Below are 26,711 nucleotides of genomic sequence, written 5' to 3' on the forward strand. Positions count from 1 at the left end.
AAAGGAGGGACAGAGACAAACTTGATTTAGTCTAGGAAACCGAGTCAAAAGGTAGTATCGAGCAGTGTTGCCTGAGGAAGATCAGAGAGAGCACACTCAACACCAGCTTGAGGTTTCTAGATGTCGTGTGAGGTTAAGATGACGTCAAATAGCAATGCAAGCACAGGTCACATGAGCCGGTTGGTCTGCTCATTAATAAGGAGTGTCAGCTTAGAAGACCCTAAAGTGACAAAGAACACCCAAAGCTTCTGCTAGGAAGCACCAAGCTGGAGACATCCTCAGAACCTTATTTTTAATTGTTTGATTGGGACAAGATCTATCCGTGACCAAGGCTAGCCATGAATTTGCAGTCTTCTTCCCTCACCTTCCTGAGAGCTGGAATTCCAGGCATCTTCCACCATCCTTGGCTCAGAACATTTCCCTTGCTCCTTTTCTGTTCACTGAACACAGTCTAACTTAGAACTTCTTGATCACAAGAATGGTTTATTTTAGAATTTTACTTATACATATGTATATGTTAAAACACAAAGCAGCTTGCAATCCCAGCACCTGGGAGCCCAAAGCAGAAAAGACTTCAAGGCTGGCCTGGACTGTATAACAAAACACTGTCTCAAAAAACAAACCGGAAAAGCAAAAATCAAGCAACAATGGCCCAAAGGCTGTGCGGGTCACCAGCTGCTTTTGGATTCGAGTTAAGGCCTGCTCCGGGAAGAAATTCAGACCAGGTACTGTCAATCTGTGCAAAAGCCCATGGGTTGGAAGGTCAGAGACCCTGGGGAGGAACCTACTACTCTGTGTGTGTGTGTGTGTGTGTGTGTGTGTGTGTGTGTGTGTGTGTGTGTGTCTGTGTGTGTGTGTGTCTGTGTGTGTGTGTCTGTGTGTCTGTGTGTCTGTGTGTGTGTGTTTGTGTGTGTGTGTGTGTGTGTGTGTCTGTGTGTGTGTGTGTTTGTGTGTGTGTGTGTGTGTGTGTGTGTGTGTGTGTGTCTGTGTGTGTGTGTGTCTGTGTGTGTGTGTCTGTGTGTCTGTGTGTCTGTGTGTGTGTGTTTGTGTGTGTGTGTGTGTGTGTGTGTCTGTGTGTGTGTGTGTTTGTGTGTGTGTGTGTGTGTGTGTGTGTGTGTGTGTGTGTGTGATATGTTGCCAAACTTCCATCGAGACATTTGTGTCATCTGTGCTCACAAATGAGTGCTTTCGTCAACCTTGGTCAGAGAGGCTTCTCTCTACAGTGTTTCCCACAGCTTGCCAAAGACTCATAACTTGTCAAAGTGATGAGAATAAGTATCTGTTGACAACTCAGTCCTAAATCTGACATCTCTATCAAACCTTCTCCTCCCTGAAGCTTGGGAACCATCTCAGAAGAAGGGACAGAAGGGACTGAAGAGCTGGCAGAAGGAGAGCAGAGCTGTGAAATGCCGTCTTTGAGACATGCCATGCTTACTGCACCTGTGAACTCGCTGTAACTGTGATTACCTGCACAAGATCAGTCAGCAAGCGCAGACAACATCCCTACAGACAGCAGCGATTGGATGTGGTGGGTTATTAACAGAAGCACAAAGGAGAGGGCATGAAGTGGGGAGAGGGATGGGCTAGGGAGGCCAGTGGGAGGGAGAGGGAAGAGTTGGGGGTTCCTGGGGCTAGTAGGAAAGGAAGCTGGGTGAAACATGATCAAGATGCATTGTTTAAATGTTTAAAATTGTCAAAGTGTAAATAAAATATATTTATTCTATTTCAGACAATCAAACAAGCTGTCACCACAAACATCAACAACAAAAAAAGTGAACCTCTTTTTGGTAAACATCAGACAGCATGGCAGCCAGAAAATGGCCTTGGCCTTGCAAGTGAGAAAAACTGACCAAGGGCTCAACAACATGCTTGAGTCCTGTTCCTAGGGTGACTTGTGAGTCTATGACGACTTTGGCCTGAAGACCTCATACTATCCCAGGGCACCTTCCAGTCTGCACTGGCTCCCGGCAGCCTGCTTGTCTCCTCCCAGGCCTTTGGTGTTCTTCCTATTTGCTATCTCAGTGATTCCTTCTAATTCTCTATTTTTAAACTTAAGCCCACCTCAGCATCACTTCCCAGAGGGCCCAGACCAAGATGATAAAAGATTCTTTACAAAAATGCTTCTAGTTCAGACTTCTTTCTAAATTACAGATCTCTTAAGATGTTGCTATAAAGTTTCACAAGGATTCCTCACAAGTGATCCCTTCTCTCTTTTTCAGTAGCTTTTAGGGGAGTTTTTGGTTCACAAAAAATTAAACAGAGTTATACGATTCTTCCTCATATTCCTGGCTCGTACATGCATAGCCTCCCTTATCCACCAGACAAGGTGGTGTATTTGTCACAGCTGATGACAGCCCAGTAGTAAAAGATCATCCATGTAGTTTACAAGAGTTCCTTCCTCCTCCTCCTCCTCCTCCTCCTCCTCCTCCTCCTCCTCCTCCTCCTCCTCCTCCTCCTCTTCCTCCTCCTCCTCTTCTTCTTCTTCTTCTCCTCCTTCTTTTTCTTCTTTTTTTTTTTTTTTTTTGGTTTTTGGTTTTTTGAGACAGGGTTTCTCTGTGTAGCCCTGGCTGTCCTGGAACTCACTCTGTAGACCAGGCTGGCCTCAAACTCAGAAATCCGCCTACCTCTGCATCCCAAGTGCTGGGATTAAAGGCATGCACCACCACTGCCCAGCACAAAAGTTCCTTCTTAGTGCTCTTCAGGCTACCAGGTTTAAATTTTCTAATTTAATTAATTAGCTGATGGTGGTAATCATGGCGCGCGCGCGCGCGCGCGCGCGCGTGCGTGCGTGCGTGCGTGCGTGTGTGTGTGTGTGTGTGTGTGTGTGTGTGTGTTGCCTGTATGTTAATGTGTTCATTACGTTCATGCAGTTCCTTCAGAGGCCAGAAGATGGCATTAGAACACCCTGGAACTGGTTTACATATGGTTGAGAGCCACCATGTAGCTGTTGTGAAGCAAATCTGGTTTTCTGCAAGAACAGCAAGTTCTCTTTAAAGGTCAAGCCATCTCTCAACCCCACTCCACCTCCCCTCCTTTGAGACAGGGTCTCTTTTTGCTGTCCCAAACCTTGATGGGTGGACCAGGCTGGCCTCGAACCCACTGTCTGCCTCCACCTCTCCAGACACGAGTCACCATGATCAGCTCCCAGTTTTTTAAAGTTACATTTATTTATTTGCATGAGTGTGTGTGCACGCATGTGCTTGCACCCATGTACATGTGATGGGTCAGAGAACAACTTGCAGAACTGTATCCTCTCCTGGCACCACTTTGGTTATCGGCTTTTGAATTCAGATCCCCGGGCTTATCAGCAAGCCCCTTTATGAACTGAGCCAATTTATCAGAATGCTCTAGAGGACTGGGACTCGGTGTGAGGATTTAAGTTTGACTGAGAACCTGGTAGTTACTCAATCCTGAAGCTGACTGCCTCAACAGAAGGAGAGAGCCCCACATTACCTGTCTCTCACTGGAGTGGGGGGCAGGGCAAAACATGGTTGTTGTTCACAGGGTTGGGTATGTGCTCCTTGGATTCCAATCTTAGAGGCCCAGAAGTGTCCTGCAGAGCCACAGTCCACTGTGAAAGCTAGGGACCACTGATGCTGGTATCAGCAAAAGAATCAGCAGCAATGATAAGGTAAATCTGCTTGGTGGTGAGAGGAAAGCCAACCTAGCAAAAGGAAAAACAATCTTCCTTCTGACCTACCTCTTACCCATTTTATCTGGACAGTCACCAGAAGGTGCTGCCCACAATTGGGGGTGGGGCTTTCCCATGTCAGTCATGGCAATCACTTTCCCTGAGCTGTGCAGCTTCTCTCGTTTGTCTTCAGTATTTACTTCTTTGAGACAGGGTTTCACTATGTAGCACTGGTTGGTCTGGGGCTTGCTACAAAGACCTGGCTGGCTTTGGACTCACAGAGAGACTTGTCTGTCCCAGCCTCCCAAGTGCCACTGCACCTTTGATTGATGTCTTCACATCCCATGGGGCTCATGGTGATAAGTCTGTGGCCTTTTGCTAGCAATATGGAAACTATGTTGTTGTTCTTTTCTTCACAGGTTGCCTCAGTTTCCCCACTGGCTTCTCCCCTTTCTTGCTGCTGCTGTTTTCTGCTCTCTTTTCTCCCCCTCCCTTCACAAGAACAATCGTTCTCCAGCACTGAGCCAAGACTCCAACAGAGAATTGTTTTGAAGCAAAAAAGAAAAGCTACAATAGGGAGAGGTGAACAGAGAGGAGAAGCTGGAGGAGAAAAAACAGGGGAAGAGGATTCCAAGCACCCACACGGAGGCTCACCACTTCCTAGGGTGCCAGGCATGCACGTGGTGTATACACATATGTGCCAGCAAAACACTCATACACACAAGATAAAGTAAATCTATAAAAGGTATTTTTAGACAAAGTCTATTGGGCGGCTTTTTTTTTTTTTTTTTTTTTTTTTTTTTGCCTTTTCTTTTATCCAGAAAACTTCAGGGAGTTCCTCTTGCTGTTTCTGTAGATTTGCGGGTTCTGCAGTAATTTGCTGTTGGCCCCATTCTGTAAGGAATTTTGTCACTTCAGGTATTATATTGTTCACAGGTAAAGGTTGTATTTGATTCTGCTTATATCTTTCCATTTTGTTTCCTCCCTCTCCAAAGTATCTTGTCTTAATATTACTTTTTAAATTTAAGTTTATGAATACTTTGCCTGCAAGTATGTCTTTGTACCATATACATGCCTGGTGCCCTCAGAGACCAGAAGAGGGTGTGGCTTTCCCAGGAACTGGAGTCATGGACATTTGTGAACCATCACTTAGGTGCTGGGAATCAAACCTGGGTCCTCTAGAAGAGCATCTAGCCTTCTTAAACTCTGAGCTGTCTCTCCAGCTCCACCCAAACTCAAAGTCTCTAAGAAATGACCCCAAAGCCAGATTAGGTACCATACAAAACGTGTGCTCTGAGAAGACCATCGACATGTCTGGTAAGAGAATTAAGACACAAACAAATAGAAAATGTGTTGAATTACACTGTAAGAATGCAGCAAGTGAGTGCCCAGTGAAAGAGTCACACTCTTGACACACCTGGAAGTTCTTTACTGTGTGTGTGCATGCATGTGTGTGTCTGTCTGTCTAGCTGTCTGTCTGTATCTGTCTGTCTGTCCATAGTATGCATGCCAAGATCAGAGGATAACTTCTGGTAGTTGATTCTCTCTTTGCAGTCAGTATGAGAGGGGCATACAAGGGGACCTTGTTTTCTTGTTAAGTAGTAAATTTTACAGTGAGTTTGTTTTCCTCCAGATTCTCCATTTGTAAAAGATGTCAGCCAGGCGGGGGTGGTGCACGCCTTTAATCCCAGCACTTGGGAGGCAGAGGCAGGCGGATTTCTGAGTTCGAGGCCAGAAGTCTACTGGTCTACAGAGTGAGTTCTAGGATAGCCAGGACTACACAGAGAAACTCTGTCTCCAAAAAAAAAAAAAAAAAACAAATAAAATAAAATAAAATATGTCACGTGTCATTCAGAGTACATTCCAGAAGCCTGTGGAAGATATCATGGGTTACCAGAGGCCCAGCTCCAAGCATACCTCCCTGCTAAGTGTAAAAGGCTTGTAATTAGTTTTATAATTCATCTGATCCAGGAGACCCTTTTGCAACTTATTTGGATGAAGATATATTTCCTCATTTTGGCATATTATTTTGGGTCCATTTTGATGCTTTTGAAGCTTACCTTAAACTTTGCTCCCACAGAGCAAACTTACAATTTAAGTTACATTTATCTATTAATTTATTTATATTTATTTACATGTGAACATATTCATGTACCCATGCTTCCCACAGCATGCATGTGGAAGCTAGAGGACAATCTTTGGTCGTTGTCGATGCCTTTCACCATGTGGATCGCAGGCACTGAACTCAGGTCACGTGGCTTGGTAGCAGGTGTTAAGCCTGCTAATCTGCACAAGCCAGTGACAAATTATCCGTGGTGTTTGCTCTGAATTAAGTCAGCCCTTCTCTTGCTGGATGACCTTCAGGTAACCTTCCTTGAATTTCCCAAGTGTTCAGGGAGAACTCTACTTTGGCTATCTGGAGGCTGAGCATCTCTCAGTCTGGTGTTGAAGTCCAGAAATAACAAGCTCACTCTTCTTCACTCCTGGCCTCCCCTGTGGAGTTTGCCTCACTCATGCATAGATTGATATCAGCAACAGGCCCCAGGGTCTGTTGTAGAGTTTTAAAAAGATAAATTCTATCTCCATAAAATTCAGCCATTTCAGCTTCCTCAAAAAGAAAATGTAATTTCTTAGCCAAGTGGTGGCACATGCCTTTAATCCCAGCATTTGGGAGGCAGAAGCAGGAAGGAAAGTCTCTGAGATAGAAGTAATCCTGTTCTATAGAGAGAGTTTCCAGACAGCCAAGGCTACATCAAGAAACCCTGTCTAAAAAAAAAAAAAAAAAAAAAAAAAAAAAAAAAGAAAGAAAGAAAGAAAGAAAGAAAAGAAAGAAAGAAGAAAAGAAAAAAGAAACAAGCAAAAACTCCAAGATCTGTCTCGTCAACTAAGAAAGTCCACTTCATTCTCTTTAGAACCATTTAGCTGGATACGTCTACTGTAGTATAATACTAACTCTACTTGTTAATTCTTAATGATTAAGGGTCAAGCCTGTTCTGGTTACTTTATTATGAATAGAAGCAGAATTCCCTTCCTTGTTCTCTTCTCATAATTCTATGTATTTATGAAGTAAACAAACAAACAAATGGGGGAGCCAGGCAGTGGTGGCGCACGCCTTTAATCCTAGCACTTGGGAGACTGAGGCAGGCGGATTTCTGAGTTCGAGGCCAGCCTGGTCTTCAGAGTGAGTTCCAGGACAGCCAGGGCTACACAGAGAAACCCTGTCTGGAAAAAAAAAACAAAACAAAACAAATGGGGGAGACGCCTGTGGCCAAAGAAAAAGGACCAAGCAGATGGACTTCTAAGCCTGAAACCTTGGAATAGAGAGCTTGCTGGCCCCTGTATCTGAAATTTCCAGTCTACAAGGAGACCTTGTAAAGTCAAGGAAAGGAGTGTGGGTGTGAACATGGGTCTTCTGGGCTCCTTGCTTTTCTGGTCGCCTCAGTCCTGCTTATGCCTAACGGAGAAGGAATGAAGGTCTTGGTCCTGCAGCATTTATCTCCTGATATATTTTCTTACAGCAACGGTTTCTTAGGTGAGGCTCTAAGGCAGGCCCACAAAATAGAAAGGATCTATCCCTGTGTCCTGTGGTCTTTCCTTGCAAATAGATCCCTTGGGCTCTTGTGGACTGGCCAGTGAAGAAGACAGACTGTGTGCATCTTAGTGCATCCCCCAAAATACCTCAAGCTAGAGAGCCTACCTACTTCCATCTGTTTCTGTGAGACAATAAATGTCCCTGTCAGAGGATTGGCTTGTACCTGATTTGTACCTTGCAGACCTGAGTCTCACAGTTTAAGAGAATAGATTTTAATCCTTCAGTATCTGTTTTCAGTCATCTGTTGCTTTAAGACAGACCATCTCAGAATTCAATGAACATCATCTTTTTAATATATGAGTGCTATAAAACTCTTTATGGCATTCAGATTAACTTTAAAAGTCCATGTTCTGTCTACACAAATAATTTTTTAAAAAAATTTATGATTTAACCTAGGCAAATACTTGCAAATGATTTAAGTTTCCATTTTCTAATTTAGTAGCTTGAATTTTTATGTGGTGAGAGATTTTGGATTTTCCATTGCTTCTCAGTTATTTTCTATCTCAGAGGTTCAAAATACAGATAGAAATTGAGCTAGCTGCTTTTCATTTTATGTCATTAATTTAAAAAAACATTCATAAATTATAAAATGGAAAAAAAAAGTGCCTTCAACTAGCACTGTTTAATTAGCTCCTGATTCTGCCAGACAGTTTTGGCCTGGGGCAGCTGCAGAGCATCTAACGCTGTCTTCCATATTCCTGGCCCAGTGTGTGGCTTGTGGGGAGGCTGGCTGGTCTCAGATGGCCTCACATTTGTAATGGTTGGTTCTCTGTTGTCTATTGGTGATGACTGCGAATTCCCCACACATCTCTTATCACTCACAGGCAACTCCAGACACATAGCAAGAATCCAAAAGGAAGTCAGGTGTGATAGCTCATGCCTGTAGTCTCCTCCAGTACCTCCAGTACCAGGAAGCTGACACGGGAGTCTTGCTATGAGCTTGAGGCCAGTCCGGTCCATGTCGCGATCCGAACGAAGCCAGCCTGAACTACAGGGTGAGACTATCTCAAAACAAAGGTGCAGATGAGAGGTTCTTAGAGAAGCAGTGACCTACATTCTGGCGTACAAGGATGTTTCGAGTTCTACTTGTGTCATGTTTGCTGGGGAGGAAGCTACACAGCCCAATTTAAAGATCAAGGAGGAAAAGATTTATTTGTGGGATGTGTGGAGAATTATGGGCACTTCTACAGTCTGTCAGGTTAAAATGAGATCCAAACAAGATTTGACAGAGGAAAAAAAAAGAACCAGCCTTGGTTGAAGGGACCTTGCCTCTGAGATGGGTCAGATTGCTGGGTAGAGGGGAAGGGTTGCCCATATACCTTCCTACACGTTGTTCTGACCTATGACCTCCAGATTCTTTTTTTCAATAAATTCCTAAATTAAATTTACCTATGGAGCCTCCAGGTTTCAGTATGTTCAAACCCAAGCTTGCTTTCGTCTGCAAAGACTAATCATTCTCCAGTGTTTCTGTTTTAGGCTGATGCTGTCTGTCTGCCTAAGCTGGAAGGCTCAGTACTCAGTAAAGCTTTCTTATTTCTCCTCCTCACTCACCACACGTCCTGCATTCCATCTCCTACAGCTTTGTTCCACCAAGGGAATTTTGTGTGCGTGTAGAGTGTGCATGCCTTGATGTGTGTGTGCATGTGCGCATGAGTGTGCATGTGTGTGTGTGTGCGTGCATGTGTGTGCGTCAGAGGACAGCATTTAGGATTCATTTCACTTCTTCCACGGTGAGTTCTAGGGATCAAACTCAGGTCACCAGGCTTGTGTGGCAAGATACTTTACTTGCTGAGCTATCTTGCCAACTCTGTTCCTTTTTTGAAAAAGTGTGTGTGTGTGTGTGTATGCCTGTACTTGTGTGTGAGGGTATGTTTATGAAAGCCAGAGTTTTTGAAACAGGGTCTCTGACTGGAGCAAACATTTCACTGAAGAAGCCATTTCTCAAGTCCAGTTTACATTTCTTTGTGAGCCCCATCGTCTGACTTCCTGCAGAAAACTCTAAACTGGTCTTAGTTGATTCACCTTAGAGTTTCTCCCAACTCTGAGCTGTTCAGGGAAGCCCTCTTTGTAAATCCCAAGCTTGTTCATATCACTTCTCTGCATAAAAATATAACTAGGTCCTGGGTTAGTTGTCTTTCAGCCAGTCTGACACAGGCCTAATACAATCAGCTTCTAGAGAGAAGGGGCTTGTTTTGCTCCACTCTTTTGAAGTCACAGTGTATGTTCAATTGGCCCACTGCTCTTGGGACTGGTGCTAGGCCGTCCATTATGGCAAGGGTGATGACAGAGGAAGACCACTTAGCTCACAAAGTAAAGCAAAAGAGAAAAGCAGAAGAAGGGGCCTAGGATCCGATTACCTCCTTCAAGGATACACCTATGGTGACCAGGAGACCTCCCAACACTTACAGGGCCCACCAGTGTCAAGTTGCACCATATTGGACTCTGGGCCTTCACTGTATGGTTTACAGAATACTTAAGATCTAAACTACAATTCTATTGCCCGTGGAGCCAAGGCCAGGTGCTGCAGGAGCCTGACTTGTAATGTGCTCTCCCACCAGCTCTGCCTGACTGACCCATTTCATCTCCTGCCCCTCTCCCCACCTGGTGTCCTTTTCTGTAGCTTCCCTATGAACAACACATGCCCTTTTGCAATCCTTGCCTTTGGCTCATCTTGTTTATTCTCTTCCTTGAATATACGCCCTCTCTTCTCTCTCTGGTAAATTCTGATTCATTATTCATCAGTGACAACTCACAAACTGGTCACCTCCCTGTTGATGAGCCACCAAGACACAATCACTTCTGAATTCTTATTCCTGGTTGCCCTTTGCTCTGGAAGTGGCCATGGTTCACACACTGACCACATCACATGGCTTCTTTGAATACCTTTTTTGTTGACTTTTTTTTTTTTTTTTTTTTTTTTTTGAGCCACCATGTCATTAATGGGGATTTTGCTCAAGCCCTCTGGAAGAGCAGCCAGTTCCCTTAACCACTGAGCCATCTTTCCAGCCTGCTAAGTTTTGACCACAAGGATTCCATTTCTCTGAGGCGGAACCCAGAAAGCCAACATTTCCCTTGTAGTAGTTAGCAAGCAGCTAAAGGACTCACATTCTAATTAGGTGTAAATTAGATTTAAAACCTGGAATTTGGGGGCTAGGGAGACGGCTAGATGGCAGTGGTTAAGAGCAGTGCATTGGTGCATTGACTGCTCTTCCAGAGGTCCTGAGTTCAATCCCCAGCAACCACATGGTGCCTCACAATCATCTATAATGGGGTCTGACGCCCTCTACTGGCATGCATGTGTATGTGCAGGCAGAATACAGAGAGAGAGAGAGAGAGAGAGAGAGAGAGAGAGAGAGAGAGAGAGAGAGAGAGAGAGACAGAGAGAGACAGAGAGAGACAGAGAGAGACAGAGAGAGAGACAGAGAGAGATCTTTTAAAATCTGGAATTTTTAAACACTCTTGGAGAAACATGAAAATGCTACAAAACCGTAGTTACTGTTTCCGAGTTTGAGCCCATGTGTGTCTCCAACAGAAATGAATGCTTATGTCTGAGGATCACACCAGCTTTATTGATAAAAGCTCCAACGTGGAAACAATCGATATGTTTACCCACCATTGACTGTGGGATAGTCATACCATACAATAGGAGTACACATTTTTAAATGGCTAGCAGTAAGAATATGAATGATTTTCACAGATTAATATTGAGTAGAAGTGCTTTATTTCTTGTTGTTGTTTTGTTGTTGTTGTTATGTTTTGCTCAGTTTATCCAGACAGGATTTCTCTGTGTAGCTCTGGCTGTCCAGGAACTCACTCTGTAGACCAGGGTGACCTAAAGCTCACAGAGATCCATCTGCTTCTGCCTCCCAAAGTCTGGGATTAAAGGCATGTGTTGCTGGTCCCAGACATGATCTGTACATTTTAACCATAATTTAATTTATATCTTGTTACAAATGTAAGGAAAATAATGAAATAATAATGCATTTCCACTGAATGAGTAAGTGAGGGAATGAAGAAGGCCTTGCAGCGCGGTGCATTCCGTTTTAGAGCAGTGGTCTCAAGCCTCTTCATATGTTAATGATGTCCAAAGGATTGTTACTGCACTTCCTTCACGAACTACCACTGCCTTTGCATATTAGTGCGGCTTAAGTAAAGAAAGTTGCTAGCAGTAAAAGATGGGACGCATACCTTATGGGTCTGACGTTTAATTCGCTGTAAGGACTATAGTGAGCCTGTTCAGAACTGCAAGGCTTCGCTAATGTCCTTCTCCGTATGGTTTTTAATCCCTTCATGCTTTATGGGATGCGAATCCAAATGAATTCTTCAGACTCTTGAGGAGAGTGGAGAAGTTGGCACTCGTGCTTACAAACAGCTTCAAAACCCGCCCAGCACGTGATTGCCCAAACCATCCAGAGTGAAGGAGTCCTAATTGTTGGCCGGCCTGGCCAGGGGACGTGCCTCTCCCATCCTTCTCTAGATGGGGTTGGCTAATTCAGCCGGATTGCCAAGGAACTCCAGTGGGCGACCCATGGCAGCTGCACCCCTGATATTACAGAAACCGGACCAGGCTCAGGGGAAGCAGTTCCCGAGGTGTCCGGTAGGTGGGGTCGCTGCGCCGCAGCCGGGGGCGAAGGGCGGGGCTGTGGTACCTGAGGCTCCCGAGACCTCTGTACCTGGCCGCGCGGGGGCACTGTGGAGCGACCCGACCTTTGTGGAGCTCCCGCCGCCCAGCCGTGCTAGGTCCCGGTCCTTTAACCCTCTGCCGTCCCCTACAGGGGCGACAAGGGGGCGGGGTCGGGCGGCGAGCGTGATAGGGCGGGCGAGATAGTGCCCAGGTGAGTTCTTCCAGCGCGGCTGGGCTCCAGGGAGGACAGCATCTGAGCCGGCAGAAGAGGCACAAGAGAAGGAGATGCCGTTGTCGCCACCATCGCAGGGCGACCCCAGGGAGGCCAGCTCGTCCAAAGCCCCCAAGAAACACCCCACCTTCCACATCTGGCGCTCCAAGAAGAAGCAGTCTCCGTCGTCCAGCTGTGGGGTGTTTATCCCACACCCACCCGGAGCTTTCGGGGAGACCAGGTAAGCGCTGCATGTTCTGATGCCCCCTGCTCCGTGGCTCAGCCAGTTTTGCAAAGCTCGTCCCACTCCGAAATTGTGCCACAGGGTCTGGACCCTTAGCCTGTGCTCTGGTGTCTCATGCGTGGGGCCTTAGTTTTGACTTTCTCCGTCGGCGCCTGCAGCTGAGAAAAGCAGGAGGGTTGGGATCAAAATGAATGCCTTTAGGAATGCCTTGGAGCTCTGGAAGTGCTTTTGATTTTAGTGCCTTAATCGTAAAGTAAAGAACCCCATGTTCATGGATATTAGTCTCCATTATTCTCACAAGATCCAGTGGACGAGGAAGTGGAGGGGCTAGTTGACTCTGTTACCTGGATAGAGAAACGGAGGCCCTGGGTAAATGGCCCCTGGAGACTCAGGGAGTGGCCAAACCAGGTAGTACCTAGTTCTTAAAATATAGGGATTGGGACTGTACCTCACTGACAGGGTGATGGCCCAGCGTGTGTCTATCACAAGGCTTATTCCTCAACACTGAAAGGAAAAAACATAACTATTGTATTTTTAAATTATACATAGATGTTTGTGTGTGTGTGTGTGTGTGTGTGTGTGTGTGGTTTTATTGTAAATGTGTAACTTTCAGTTATCCTATCAGAATTGTTGGTTGGTTCCATGGAATCCCAGTTTCCTGTTTATCAAAATGTAACAACATATGACTCGATATTTTATTCAAGAGAAAACAACTTGGTACTAAAATGACAGAGATTTTTCCTTTCTAGAGTCGTTCTGTATTTTAGGCCAGTGAGGAAACACTTCATTCTGTCCTTCAGAACTATGAGGAACTTTGTACTAACAAAAGCTCTGAAAAATAAATGTACTTGTTAGTCCTTGGAATATTTTTCTAGTCAGGGCATCTTTACAAATATTTCACTAGACCTGGGAGAAAGTTCTAGAAGTTTAAAGAAGATGGCCAAACTTCCGTCAGTGCAGCTGCCACTGTGTCTGGGTCTTAGAATAGCCTTTATTATTGTTGTTTTCATTATTATTTAGAGCATATAGCCCAGGCCCCACAGAACAGCCTTCCAGGCACTGGGAATACTGGCTATGCTACTATCATAGCTTCCTTCTGTATCCCTCATCGTCTCTAGAACATTCTTAAAGCCTAATATGCTATAAGTGCGGTATAAGTGGCTGTTAGATATCTTACTTAGGGAATAATGTCAGGGAAAAATAGTTGTATGTTCAATACAGATACAATATTTTTCACTAATATTTTTCTCTTCAATTTGATATTTACTTTTAATGATGTGTGTGCGTGTGTGTGTGTGTGTGTGTGTGTGTGTGTGTGTGTGTGTGTGTACATGCACATTGAATAAACACCCTAGGACATCAGGTTCTTAGGAGCTGGTGTTCCAGGCTGTTCTAAGCTGCCAGATTCAGAGATTCAGCGTAAAGAATGTGGATTGTCTACATCCTTAACCACTGAGCAATCTCTTCCCTCTCTGGTATTTTCAATGTTTAGTTGAGATGTGGAAGCTGATTGTCTCAGAAAACAAAATAAAACCTCTCCCCTGGCCCCCCATCAGGGTTTGGCATTGTCCACAGTTTCAGGTGTCCAGTGGGCTGTCTTGGAATTCTCTTCCCTCTCCTCAGGAGAAAGGAGACTGCTGTGTTACTTGTCTCAAACATTAATTTAAAACTCTCATCACAAAAGTAAAGCTATAGAGGGAGAAACGTGGCAGTAGGATAGGACTGGGAAATGCCTCTTTTCCTAGGAGAGCTGACCACTGCTAAGACACCTTACGGTTCTAGATGTGTGTATCCTGTGAATGAGCATCTGAGGCTTTGGAGTGAATACTCTTAAAGACAGTTGTCTCTGTCCATGCACTAGGCTGAATATGGCTGCCTCTCTTCCTGCAATGCACTCATGAAATCTTTTCCACCTTGACCTTGGCCAGCATGCTTGGCCAGCATGCTAATCACAGAAATGCATACTACATAATGGGGTCAAAGCATGGCCAGTCTCACACACTATCACCTCTATCAGAGGCCAGCAGTGTGCACCGAGGGCCATGGTAGCTGGTGGCCAGAGTGGCTGCCCCCAGAAGAACTTAGTACAGTCCTTTGTCCATTTTAATTGATGTTGTGTTTTGTGAAGAGTATATTCAGGGCCTGGATTCTCTGAGTTTGAATTCCTGTGTGAGTGTGACACGCAGTTATGTCATCCTGGTAAGTTACGTTACCATTTTGTTTCCCAATAGCCTCATTCAGAAAAAGGAAATAACAAGTAGTTGTTCAGTTAAACAGATGAATGTACCCCAAGGGCCTAGAACACTGACTCTTAATTAAGTTTTAAATTTTCTTTTTCATTTCACTTTCTTTTTTTTAAAAAAAGATTTATTATTTATTATAAGTACACAGTGGCTGTCTTCAGACACATCAGAAGAGCGCATCAGATCCCATTACAGATGGTTGTGAGCCATATGTAGTTCCTGGGAATTGAACTCAGGACCTCTGGAAGAGCAGTCAGTGCTCTTAACAGCTGAGCCATCTCTCCAAGCCCCTCATTTCACTTTCTTAAAAAACAAAACAAAAACAAAACATTTTATTTTATTCCTTTAATCCTGGAACTTGGGAGGCAGAGGCAGACAGATCTTGATGAGTTTGAGGCCAGCCTGGTCTACAGAGAGAATTCCAAGCCAGCCAGGGTTACAGAGTGAGATCCTGTTACAAACCAAACCAAACCAATTTTTACACACACACACACACACACAGAGAGAGAGAGAGAGAGAGAGAGAGAGAGAGAGAGAGAGAGAGAGAGAGAGAGAGAGAGAGAAAGGAGAGAGAAACACGCCTCATTGGGCCTGGCTTGAACTTCTAAACCCTCAAAGCCTGTGAAATACTTCCTCCAACAAGGCCACCACATCTCCAGTAACACCGCTTTCTGGTAGTCTGTGGAGGCCATTTTCATTCAAACCACCACACCCTGGCAGAGATAGGTGGTTGCAGGGCGTGGGGGGGGGGGATGATGATGGGAGCCACCATTGTTATTTTAGTAATGACTGTATATTTAATGCACACACTAGTACTTTTAAGTTAAAGTAAAGAGCTTCAGGATCCTAGAGGAAGTTGTAACTATCTCCCACGATCTTTGAAGTCCTGTAAATTATGTGGATTTTTTCTTTTTAGACAGGATCTTACTATGTAACCATGACTGGCCTGGGACTTGATATGTAGACCAGACTAGCCTAGAACTCCTAGAGATCTAACGGGACGATAAAGGCCCAGGCTAAATAAGGAGATGGGAATGTGTGTGGGGGTGGGAGGGCAGGTGTGGAGAGCTTCAGCCTCAGATGAAGATGTCAGGTGTTGGCTCCCTCCCCTCTCCCAACCTGGTGCCAGAAAGTAGGCTGCCCCACCATCAACACTAGTAAGAGTTTACTACCCTGACAGTTACCAGACTTCACTCCTTGTCTGACGTTCTAAGGTTTTCCCCCTCAGATCCTCTCTTCCCTGAGTATGCAGATGAAGTATCTTCCAACGCCCCTGTCCTGGACAATTGTACACAACCACACAACCCTTGCCCTAGAGGCCCTGGCCACATCCCCAGTGGCATAAACACCACCTCCCACCCCAATAAACTGAACCAGTTCTCCAAAGCTGTTCCCAAGTGTGTGGGTTCTTTACCTGTGCACCCACTGCCGACCAAGGCCCTGCATTGCACCTGCCCAACCCAGCCAAACTTCCCTCCCCCAAGCCCAGCCCAGTTACAACAGGCTGGCTATCCCAAAGGGAAGAAGCAGACACTGAGCAGCAGAGATCCACCTGCCCATGCCTTCCCATATTGGGATTAAAGGTGTGCATCTTCATTCTCAGTTTAAGGATGTTCTTGTCGGTGTATATGACCGAGGCCCTTATACACGCAGTAACTTATAAACACTGATGGACAAGTCAAGTCCAGCACCAACAATCAAACAGAAGAAAGAATGACTTTAGCCTATCTCTTAGGAAACCAAAGCTAACATCAAAAGGAGTTGCTTCTGAAGTGAGTTCAGAGCCCAAACTGAGTGTTGATAAGTTTGCCACTAATCTCTGTCATTGTCACCTCATTCATTCCGGCTCCACATGTTGAGTCACACCTGCTTGGTCCATATATGTCCTGAGCAGTGACTTAAGTCCTTTGGGAGAGTCGTAAAAGATTCCTGGAGACTTGGGTTCACTTCTTTTTATTTCTGCTTTGTGGTTTCTTCCTTTGGAGATAGGTGTTGGGGAAGTGTCCAAGGCCTCAGACATACAGGCAAACCTTTCTCTATCCAGCCATGTCCTTGACCCTGCTGCTTCAGCTTCTGATCATAAATTTGAGGCCAGTGAAGGTGCTCTATTTATTGAGAATGAATGTATCAATGGATTGGACTTACCAGATACTGGGAGTAGTTTGTGGTAAAACCATCTGTACTGGCTGTGTGTGTGTGTGTGTGTGTGTGTGTGTGTGTGTGTGTGTGTGTATGTGTGTGTGTGTATACTTGACACAAGCTGGAGTTATCACAGAGAAAGGAGCTTTAGTTGAGGAAATGCCTCCATGTGATCCAGCTGTAAGGCATTTTCTCAATTAGTGATCAAGGGCGGGGAGGGCCCATTGTGGGTGGTGCCATTCCCTAGGCTGGTAGTCTTGGGCTCTATAAGAAAGCAAGCTGAGCAAGCCAGGGGAAGCAAGCCAGTAAGTAACATCCCTCTGTGGCCTCTGCATCTGCTCCTGCTTTCCGACCTGCTTGAGTTCCAGTCCTGACTTCCTTTGGTGATGAACAGCAATGTGGAAGTATAAGCTGAATAAACCCTTGCTTCCCCAACTCGCCTTTTGGTGATGATGCTTTGTACAAAAATAGAAACCCTGACTACACCACCTATCTTTGTAGGAACATTCCAAATGTATGTCTGTCTTTAAGTTTGAGTTCAGCAAGGGGTCATTTGTGGTTCAGAAATGTCCAAGTGGAAGAAGAGTGATTAGAAAACTTTTGTCTGACTGTGTTGAGAAGATTATAAAGCTTGAGTTGTGTGCTTTTCTGTTACCCTTGAAAAATTCTATCAAATAATTGCACAGTCTCCATCTTACATTGTATTTGTTTGTATAAAAGATTTGGAGATCTTGCTTATGAAAGCCATGTAATCTTAACTTTAGAAAACATCTTCTAGAATTCTTGATGGATGTTTCTATGGTGCAAGATCACTTTTGTATCATGTGTGTGCATGTGCGTGCATTCATGTGTGTGTGTGTTTATATATGTGTGTGTGTGTGCATATTTGTATGTCTGTGTATGTGTGTATATGTATATGATGTGTGTGTATATATGAGTACAGGTATATGTGTGTGTGTTTATGTATATATATGTATGACATGTGTGTGTACATGTGTATGTATGTGTCTATGTGTAACTGTGTGTCTGTGCTTGTGTGTGTATATGTATGTGGTGTGTGTATGTGTGTATTTGTATGTCTGTATGTGTGTGTATATATATGTATATGATGTGTGTGTATATATGAGTACAGGTATATGTGTATGTGTTTCTGTATATGTATGTATGACATGTGTATACATGTGTATGTATGTGTCTATGTGCATGTATGTAACTGTGTGTCTGAGCCTGGGTGTATATATGTATGTGGTGTGTGTGTGTGCACGCACTCAGGATTGAACCCAAGGTCTCACCATGTTAAGCTGCTTAGCATAGGCTGTTAACCCCAGCCTCTACCTTTTTATTGAAATGATGAGATAAATTGAATTTCAAAAAGACATTCCTTAGATTCAGCCAACTTGAAGCACTGAGACTCAGAACCAGAGAAATAAAATTAGAAGTGATTCTGCCTAAAAACAATTTCAGTCTAGAAGAGGGTGGGGCATGTGGACGAAACTGAATAAAGGAGCATATGATGCAGTCAGTGCAGAAATAAAGACTTAACCCAGTGTATCGAGGTCAAAGGGATTATCTTGAGGAAGCAGAAGGTATTTTTTTCTCTCATTAAATTTTATTCATATTGAATAATTAATGATAAACTTTATTTTCTGATATACAAATCACACAAGGCTCCATATCTTCTTGGGTTATGATTGTCTTCAGTTATATTCAATCCCAGACCAGAAGACAGGCCCAAGAAACTTCTATTTTCGTGGTGGCACTTGGGATGACAATGCACATACCCATGGTTGTGCAGGTGTGCTCTTATGACATGCAGGGTCTCGTTCAGCTCTTGGCACCTAGAACGAAAGCTTAGACTTGGACTGTGGCAAACTGCTATCAAGGCCCTGGCTGAAGGTACAAGTTGAACTGATGCCCCTACCAGAATCGCTGGCTGAAAATGCAGGAGTGTGGACATTCAAGTGGATTTGCAGACCAAAGAAGGGTGTCGTTTGGAGTGCCCAGCTAACGTGGTGTCTTCTTGGTCTCTTAGATGATCCTGGGGTTGCTGAGGGGTCTGCCTGGCATTGTCTCTGCTCTTTTGTTTGCTTTCGTTTCTGTATTTGTTTTAGAGACTGAAGCTCTGTATTTCCGACTGGCCTCAATTTTGAAATCCTCTTGCCTCAGATACCTAGTTCTGGGCTGCAGAAGTTTGTATCTTGCCCGAGAATATAATATTGGCTCTGGGTTCAATGGTAAACAGCAACAAAAACCATCACCTCTAAGACCAGGCTTTATATTCATACCACAGTGCTTGTAACACCAACATATGCCTTTCCTGTGTTCACTTTAGAAAATGGTGGTTCTAGTCTTTTACCCAGAGGGCACTGAAGTATGAGTTTGCATCTTGCATTTTTGTTTGTGTTTGTGTGGTACTGGGATTGGAACCCAAGACCTCTCATCCTAGGCAAGTATGGAACCACTGGACTCTACCACATGCATATTTTTTATTACATTTTAGTGTGTGTGTGTGTGTGTGTGTGTGTGTGTGTGTGTGTGTGTGTGTAGTTCAGAAGATAACTTTTGAAACTTCTACTTTCCGCTATGTGGAATCCAGGGAATCCAGGGATCAAACTCAGGTCATTAGGCTTGGTGGCAAATTCCTCCTGAGCCGGCTCACCAGCCCTTCCATTAGTTTCTAAAGGTTGTTTGTTTGTTTGTTTGTTTTTCCATCGTGAGACTGTCTAACTAAGATGCATAGGCTAGTCTTGGCTTGTTCTGTATCCCAGACAGGCTGTGAATTTGAGATCCTACTGTCTCCGTGCTTCACATAGCAGATTATATGTTGTATTCTGGATGGGCTTGCTCAATGGAGGTGATCCCCAGATTAGGACATCACTCGGATGAGTTACAAAGAGACCCTAGCCATGTAGTTAAGGCAGATAATCCAAAATTCCACTCATAGTGACCCAACTCCTGCTACCAAGTTATGGCCAAGTCTGTCTTGTGCTTGTAGCTAATACAGAAAAACGAAGTGCAGGAGCTGGAGAGATAACTTAGAAGCTAAGAGCTCTGCTCTTCTTGCAGAGGACCTGAGCTTGGCTCCCAGGACACACATGGTGGGTAGCAAGTATCTGTAACTCCAGTTCTAGGGTGACACTCTCTTCCAGCCTCTGAAGGCACTGAAGACACACGGTGCACAGACATACCTACAGGCAAGACATACACATAAAATAAAAATAAATAAATAAATCCTTTAAAACTACTGTATATATAAATGAATGTATTGCACTTGACTCCTGAGCTGGGAACCTCTGGCCCAGCCTTCAGAAAACAGTATCAGCAAAAGGAAGACCTGTCTTCTACCCCAGCCTTTCTCTGTGGCAGTAGGACACAGACCGAGGAATGCAAGCTCGGAGGTAAGTGGCCCTTTAACGTTATAGGTGGTGCTAGTCCAGGGAGGGCTATCCCAGTTTCTCAAGAATTGCCATAACACTCAGTGCAGGAAACTGCCCTCGCTTTAAATTTCTACATGGTCTGATTTCCTTCCTGATGTATCTGAAACTCCTCAGCTAAGTACAGGCCCCTCTTTGGATAGACTCTACAGCTGTCAGACTATAAACTCCCACTGTTACACCACCTCCTGGGGGCTAGGACTGGCTCTGGGAAGCCCACACACTGGGTGCACAAGGGATATGATAATCCAGAGAGAGAAAGAACTGGAACCCAGGTCTGTGGTTTTTACTCTATGTTCAGAGGTCTCCTGGGTGACCAGCTTTATAGGCTGCTTCCAGCCTTTGAGACTTTTGATAGAGCTGAGTCAATCACCTACTGTCTGGTGACCTGGCTTCTGAAAATCTTTTTCTTGGCCATGATCAAAAACTCTCAGTTTGGGTTATTAATAGTTGACTGAGCCTGCTCTATAGACTGGTTACTGACAATCTGAAGTTCTATTCCAAGGTCTCTGCTAACTAGTCCTTTCCAGTAATGAATGAACTAACAGAATTCATATCCTGAAAAAAAAAATTTTTTTTTTTGGTTTTTCGAGACAGGGTTTCTCTGTGCAGTCCTGGCTGTCCTGGAACTCACTCTGTAGACCAGGCTTGCCTCAAACTCAGAAATCTGCCTGTCTCTGCCTCCCAAGTGCTGGGATTAAAGGCATATGCCACCACACACGGCTGAAAAAATATTTTTATAATCAGATTTTTAAAAATTTTATCTTTTAAAATTTTATTAACTTAAATAATTTAATAAGTTTAAATTATATTTAAATTTATAAGAGCTAATTAAATTTATAAAACTACATTTAATTACAATAAAATTATTAAAATATAATAAATTTATTTTAAATTATGTGTCTCTACGTGTATTTGTACACATTAGTGTAATGCCTGTGGAGAACAGAAGAGGGCGTGAGATCCACTCAGGTAGAGCTACAGGTGGTTGTGAACCACTGGATGTGAATGCCAGGAATCAGACTCAGGTCCTCTATAAGGGCAGTGCAAGCTCTTAGCCACCACTGAGCATCTCTCCAGCACATAAACAGATTGATTTACTCATTCTTTCTTTTGTTTATTTCTTTGTTTATTGGGTTTTGTTTTTTAAGCCGAGTCTCTCTCTTTAGTCCTGGCTGTTGACCTTGACTTCCTTACATAAACCAGGCTGGCCTTGAACTCACAAAGATCTGTCTGCCTCTGCCTCCTGAATGTTGGGATCAAAGGTGTGCACAGCCATGCCTGGTCACAAGCAGATTTTTAAGTGATTAAATGTCACTTCAGTTATATGGCCTGGATTGCACTATGTCATATGTAGCTACTCCTTGTATGGAGCTTGGTGCTGGCGCTGTGTCTCACCGCATTTTATTTATAATTTCTCATCTAAAACATTTCCATAATTCTGATGGATTCGTAAGTATCCCATGGAGACCCAGCTTGTCTGCTTTTGCATCTGCTATTAGACAAATAGCTGACAACTGTTGAGATCGGAGTTGAAGTGTCTTTTCTAGCTTGTGTGCTGTGGAGGAGCCAGAAACAGGTCCTTTTCAAGCCTGTGCACTGAGGTTTGCCCAGGCCTTGCCAGCCACTCTTGGCTTTGCTGCCTCAGCAATGTTGGCTTGGCGCTCCACTGCTTGGCTCTTGTGAAAATTGTCATGGCCCTTAAAACAAGAAAATGTAATTACTGCAAGGGTAAGGTACAAAGATATTCTGTTTTAGTATGGCCTATTCAAAACAAATTTTTGTTTTTGGAGCTTACGCAATTATTGATCAGGAGACATTCAGACATCAGATCATGTCTGAATGGAAACAAGCTATTGTATTCCCATATGTGTCATATTCCTGTATGGGTTGGTAAGCGTGTTTAAACAAGCTGAACTAAAAGCTAGATTGGATGGTCTTCAAGATAAAAGCAAAGTGTGACCAAGTGCCTGGCATTTGCTCACAGTTTAGACTTTCGCTGGTTTGCTTGTTAAGGTTGTCCTGATCTTACCCCGTAGGAGGTTTCTGGTCCTTTGCCCTAGATGTCCTGGTATTTATGCACTTTTGAGAGTTAATTGTACCCTTCTTCTTTCTTTCCCTTTTATTAAGCTTTTAAAAAAATGCCTCAGAGGGGATTACCAGTCCCTTATGAATCATAATTGTTGAAGGGGCCAGCAGAGAACGTCCTCAGGGAACATCTGCATTGACTTCCTTGTTTACACAAGCTTGCTGGTTGTCTTTCTCTGTGTATAAACATGCGTGGGCCCTGGTTCCACCCATTTACAAGGTGTATAGACGTTAAAGAGTAATACACACATGCTCTCATACACACATACACTAATACACATACACACACATTCTCATACACATACACACCACATACACACACTCATACACATACACACACACTTTCACAGACATACACACCACACACACATACACACACTCATACACATACACACACACTTTCACAGACATACACACCACACACACACATAAACACCACCCCCACTACACATCATTTATATATTTTAAGCAGGGTCTCATGTAACCCACACTGGCCTCACACCTAATATAAAGCTGATCATGAACACCTGATTCTGCTGCCTCTACCTCTCTCGAATGCTGAGGCCTCAGGCGTGTATCATCAACACCAGGCTCCAGATTTCTCTCCTCACGATGCTCAATATCTGACCAACAAAGGACAAAAGTGACCTTAAGTTAATTAGGACATGTTTTCTAAGGAGAATAGATGTACCATTGGGGTGATGAAGAAAGTGAATTCTTTTCAGCTTGATAATTTCCCGTCTCTCCTATAAATTAAATAAGCATAAGGAACTTTGGTCAAAAAGAAATAGGCCAGCAGGGTGTAGTGGCACATACCTTTAATACCAGTTCTTGGGAGGCAGAGGCAAGCCGATCGCTGAGTTTGAGGCCAGCCTGGTCTACAGAGTAAGGTCCAGTACAGTCAGAGCTACACAGTGAGACTCTGTGTCCTAATGAACAAATACACAGAAATGAAAAGAAAATAGGCCAAGGGGTGTGCACAGGTGCTGGGTGCTTGATATATGGCAGCTGTTTTCCCATGCAGCGCCTCGTGTAACCTCTGTGACAGCGGTGCAGAGCGGGCTACCCAGCCTTACACTGGCCTTTGAGAGAACAGATCTAAAAGAGACGACTAGGGACAGCACAATATTTAAACCCAATCTTTCTGATACCCAAACTCAGAATATTCTCACCAAACCATAAAGAAACTAAATTACCCCATCGAGTGAGGTGTTGGAGGGTGTTGGTGTGTGAGAGGTAGGCAGCTAAAGAAGGGAACTTCAGAGCCAGGTACAGTGATGCATACCAGTAATCCCAGCACTCGGCAGGTGGGGTGGAGGCAGGAGGATTAGGAGTTCAAAGTCATCTTTGGCTACATAGAAAGTTGGAGACCCAGACTGTATTACAATAAATCCATGTCTCAAAAAACGGGGGGTGGAGAAGAAATCTAGGTACCATTTGCTGTTTGTGGTGGTTTGAATAGGAATGGCTCCCACGGACTCATGTGTCTGAATGCTTGGATCATAGAGAGGGGCGTGTCCTACTTGGAGTAGGTGTGGCCTTTTGGAGGAAGTGTGTTGCCGTCGGGGTGGACACAGTGCTCAAGCTGTGTCCACTGTGGAACGCAGTCTCCTGCTGCCTGTCGATCAAGACGTAGAACACTCGACTCCTCAGCACCACATCTGCCTGCATGCTGCCACGACCCCCACCCCCATGACAATAATGGACCAAACCTCTGGAATTGTCAGCCAGCCGTAACTAAATGCGTTCCTTTATAAGAGTTGCCGTGGTGATGGTGTCTCTCCACAGCAGTGGAAACCCTAAGACACTGTCAGAGCCATCACTCATTCATAACCAGGAAAGAGAGATTTTCTATTTTGATGGTCTGAATCATTCTGGTGCCGTTGTAGAAAATGGGGACCATCTAGGCAGAAAGCTGCCTTGGGAAGTCATGTCATGTCATCTTTCTTCTCTGGGCACCCATGACAGGTGATTTGGGGAGAATGGGTGTCTCAGGCCCTGCAGTGTTATCCAAGCTTGCAGTACTTCTGATGCGTCTGCGTCTGGAGAGTCTACAGGGGCAAGGGCAGATGCTGAGGGTTTTCACGCTGCATAGCACTGCCACACCCCTAAAACCTGCTGGGTCCCCAGAGTCCACATTTATAGGAGAAGATGTGGATTCTTTGATGAAAAGGGTTTTTTTTCCTACTGTATGTGTGAGTCCTAGGGATTGAACTTGGGTAACTGGGCTTGGCAACAATCACCTTTACATGATGAGCCATTTCACTGGACCCTCTTGTCTTTCTGTGTTTTTTTCTCCTTTCCCTTTCTCCTTTTTTTTTTTTTTTTTTTTTTTGCATTGACTGCCTTCTTCAGTGACTGTCTGTGAGTGTGAAATCAATGTACGTCATTCACCAAGCAGACATGATGAACACTTTCTGTGTGCCCACCCTGGGGTGCTCTGTGGGCCGGTGAAGCCCTTCAAGCTCTATAGAAAACAGCTGACCGCTCTTCTTCCAGAGCAGCAGCCATATCTACCATTAAAACAAAGAAACGTTCCCACACTCACCTGTCTGATAAAGAAGACGACGTGTTTAAACGTGTGCAAGCGGCTGAAGAATCAGGAACTTAAGTGTCAGGAGACAAAAGTTCACACCTCTGAAGAGTTCTCTTTAGGGAAGGAGCTCAGAGGGCCACAGATGGTGTCAGTGCTGGTGCACACGGGCACGGCCAGAAATGCAGCTATCAAGTCTCCTAAGGGACAGCATTTCTATTTATATCAAAGACAGATTACAGATGTGCACAGGGTGAGTGTGTGTGCACATCTAGATGCTGTAGGATTTCATTCATATTTCTGTGAAGTGCTAGGTTACTTGTTTGGCAAGTTAAATCTGTATTTTTAACATCGGTAGACATAAGCCACTCATCATGACACATGTCTTTAATCCTAGCACTCCTAAGGCAGAAACAGGTGGCTCTCCAAGTTTGATACTAGTCTGGTCTTGTGTTATTTTAAGTTATTAGAATTTTTAGTGGGGTTGAGAATTGTCTTCACTTTGAATGCTACATTGGAGGGGGTGACTTAAGTTTCTAACAATAAGATAATTATATAGATCTCTCTACGCATCTTGCATAGAGAAGTCTGATTGAAGCTCTGTGATTTTTTCTTTTTGCAAATGACACCTTCTCATTCTTTTTTTGTGGCTGAATAAGACCTCATGCATGTGCATGCTACATTTTCTTCATCTGTCTATCTTGATGGACACCAATTTCACAGCTTTCGACTGGCACCGTTATAAGCATAGGATACTAAGTTATCCCATGGCCACAGCTCTAATGGGTGGGCCTGTCCTATAGCTCAGAACTTGCCATCTCCAGCCCTCACGTCTGCCCCACCCCAGCCTCTGCCTAGGGATGGTAATAGCTTCCTACTGTGGGGACGCTCAGAAACACTGCAATTCCTTATCTGTTTTACCTCACCTGCCTGCAACTTGTGAACTGAATCGCAGTCTATGATTTTTCTAGAACAAATTCCACAGCAATTATCAAACTTAACTGGGGCTGCTGATACTTCAAAGATCCACCTTGTCTATGCTTAAGGGGTGATTCTCAACAGGACCTCGACCCTGTGCACTGTTTAGACTCCAGGACTCAACAGTGTTACTTAAAAGACCTAGTCTCTAATATACTTATTTGCATACCCATGGACATACATATATGCATATATGCATACACATATGTGTGTAGACATGTATGCATGTACTCATGATCTAGTTAGGACATTGTTTACTGTTTCATGCCCATGGAAATGAGTTACTTCAATTATATTCTACTATAGGCCTATGGAAGGATAATTCTCTTAAAATTCACCATACAAAGTTGGTTTCATTTACTGACAACTGCTGATGGCAGAGAGATGAAAACTCACAGTTACAGAAGTGTATGCAGTGTGCAGCTGCTGCTGGAGCTTCATGTGACTCTCTTGGCCTTTTTTTTCTTCCAAAAATCTGTTTTTAGTCTCTCTCTCTCTCTCTCTCTCTCTCTCTCTCTCTCTCTCTCTCTGTGTGTGTGTGTGTGTGTGTGTGTGTGTACCAGCAGAGGCTAGAAGAGGGCATCAGATCTCCTGGAGATGGAGCTGCTAATATCTACTGAGTCTAGGAAGAGAACCCTGAACTCTACAGGAACAGTAAGTGGCTAACCACTGAGCCACCTTCCAACCCCTCCATTGTCTTTTCTCACTCTCCTTTGTGTCTATCTCCCTCCTACTATATTGATCATTTTCTGCTTGATTTGACTAAATACCCAACAGAAACAGTTTAAGGGAGGAGTGGTGTCTTCTGGCTCGAAGTTCTAGGGCTGCAGTCCGCCATGGCAGGAAAGTCATGGTGGTGGGAATACCATGGCTGTGGCAGCTGGGGTGTGAAGAAGCTGATCATATCATGCAGGTGGACCAGGAAGCAAGCATTCTGGCCCAAAGAGAGGCTAGGTTATAAACCTCAAAACTCACCTACTGGGTTGCACATTCC

The 26,711-nt window shown here is 44.3% G+C and overlaps 1 protein-coding gene across 1 annotated transcript in view; it reads left to right on the plus strand.

Annotated features, from left to right (window-relative positions):
* Positions 1–12,061: 12,061 nt before the first annotated feature.
* Positions 12,062–26,711, plus strand: part of Crybg1 (crystallin beta-gamma domain containing 1) — a 193,018-nt gene continuing 178,368 nt past the window's right edge. Inside the window, exon 1 of the mRNA XM_034524246.2 lies at positions 12,062–12,299. Coding sequence (XP_034380137.2) covers positions 12,133–12,299 — 167 coding nt within the window. The 5' untranslated portion in view covers positions 12,062–12,132. The remainder of the gene's footprint in view (positions 12,300–26,711) is intronic.

The sequence above is a fragment of the Arvicanthis niloticus genome, chromosome 20, assembly GCF_011762505.2.
Source record: "Arvicanthis niloticus isolate mArvNil1 chromosome 20, mArvNil1.pat.X, whole genome shotgun sequence".
NCBI classification, from domain to species: Eukaryota; Metazoa; Chordata; class Mammalia; order Rodentia; family Muridae; genus Arvicanthis; species Arvicanthis niloticus.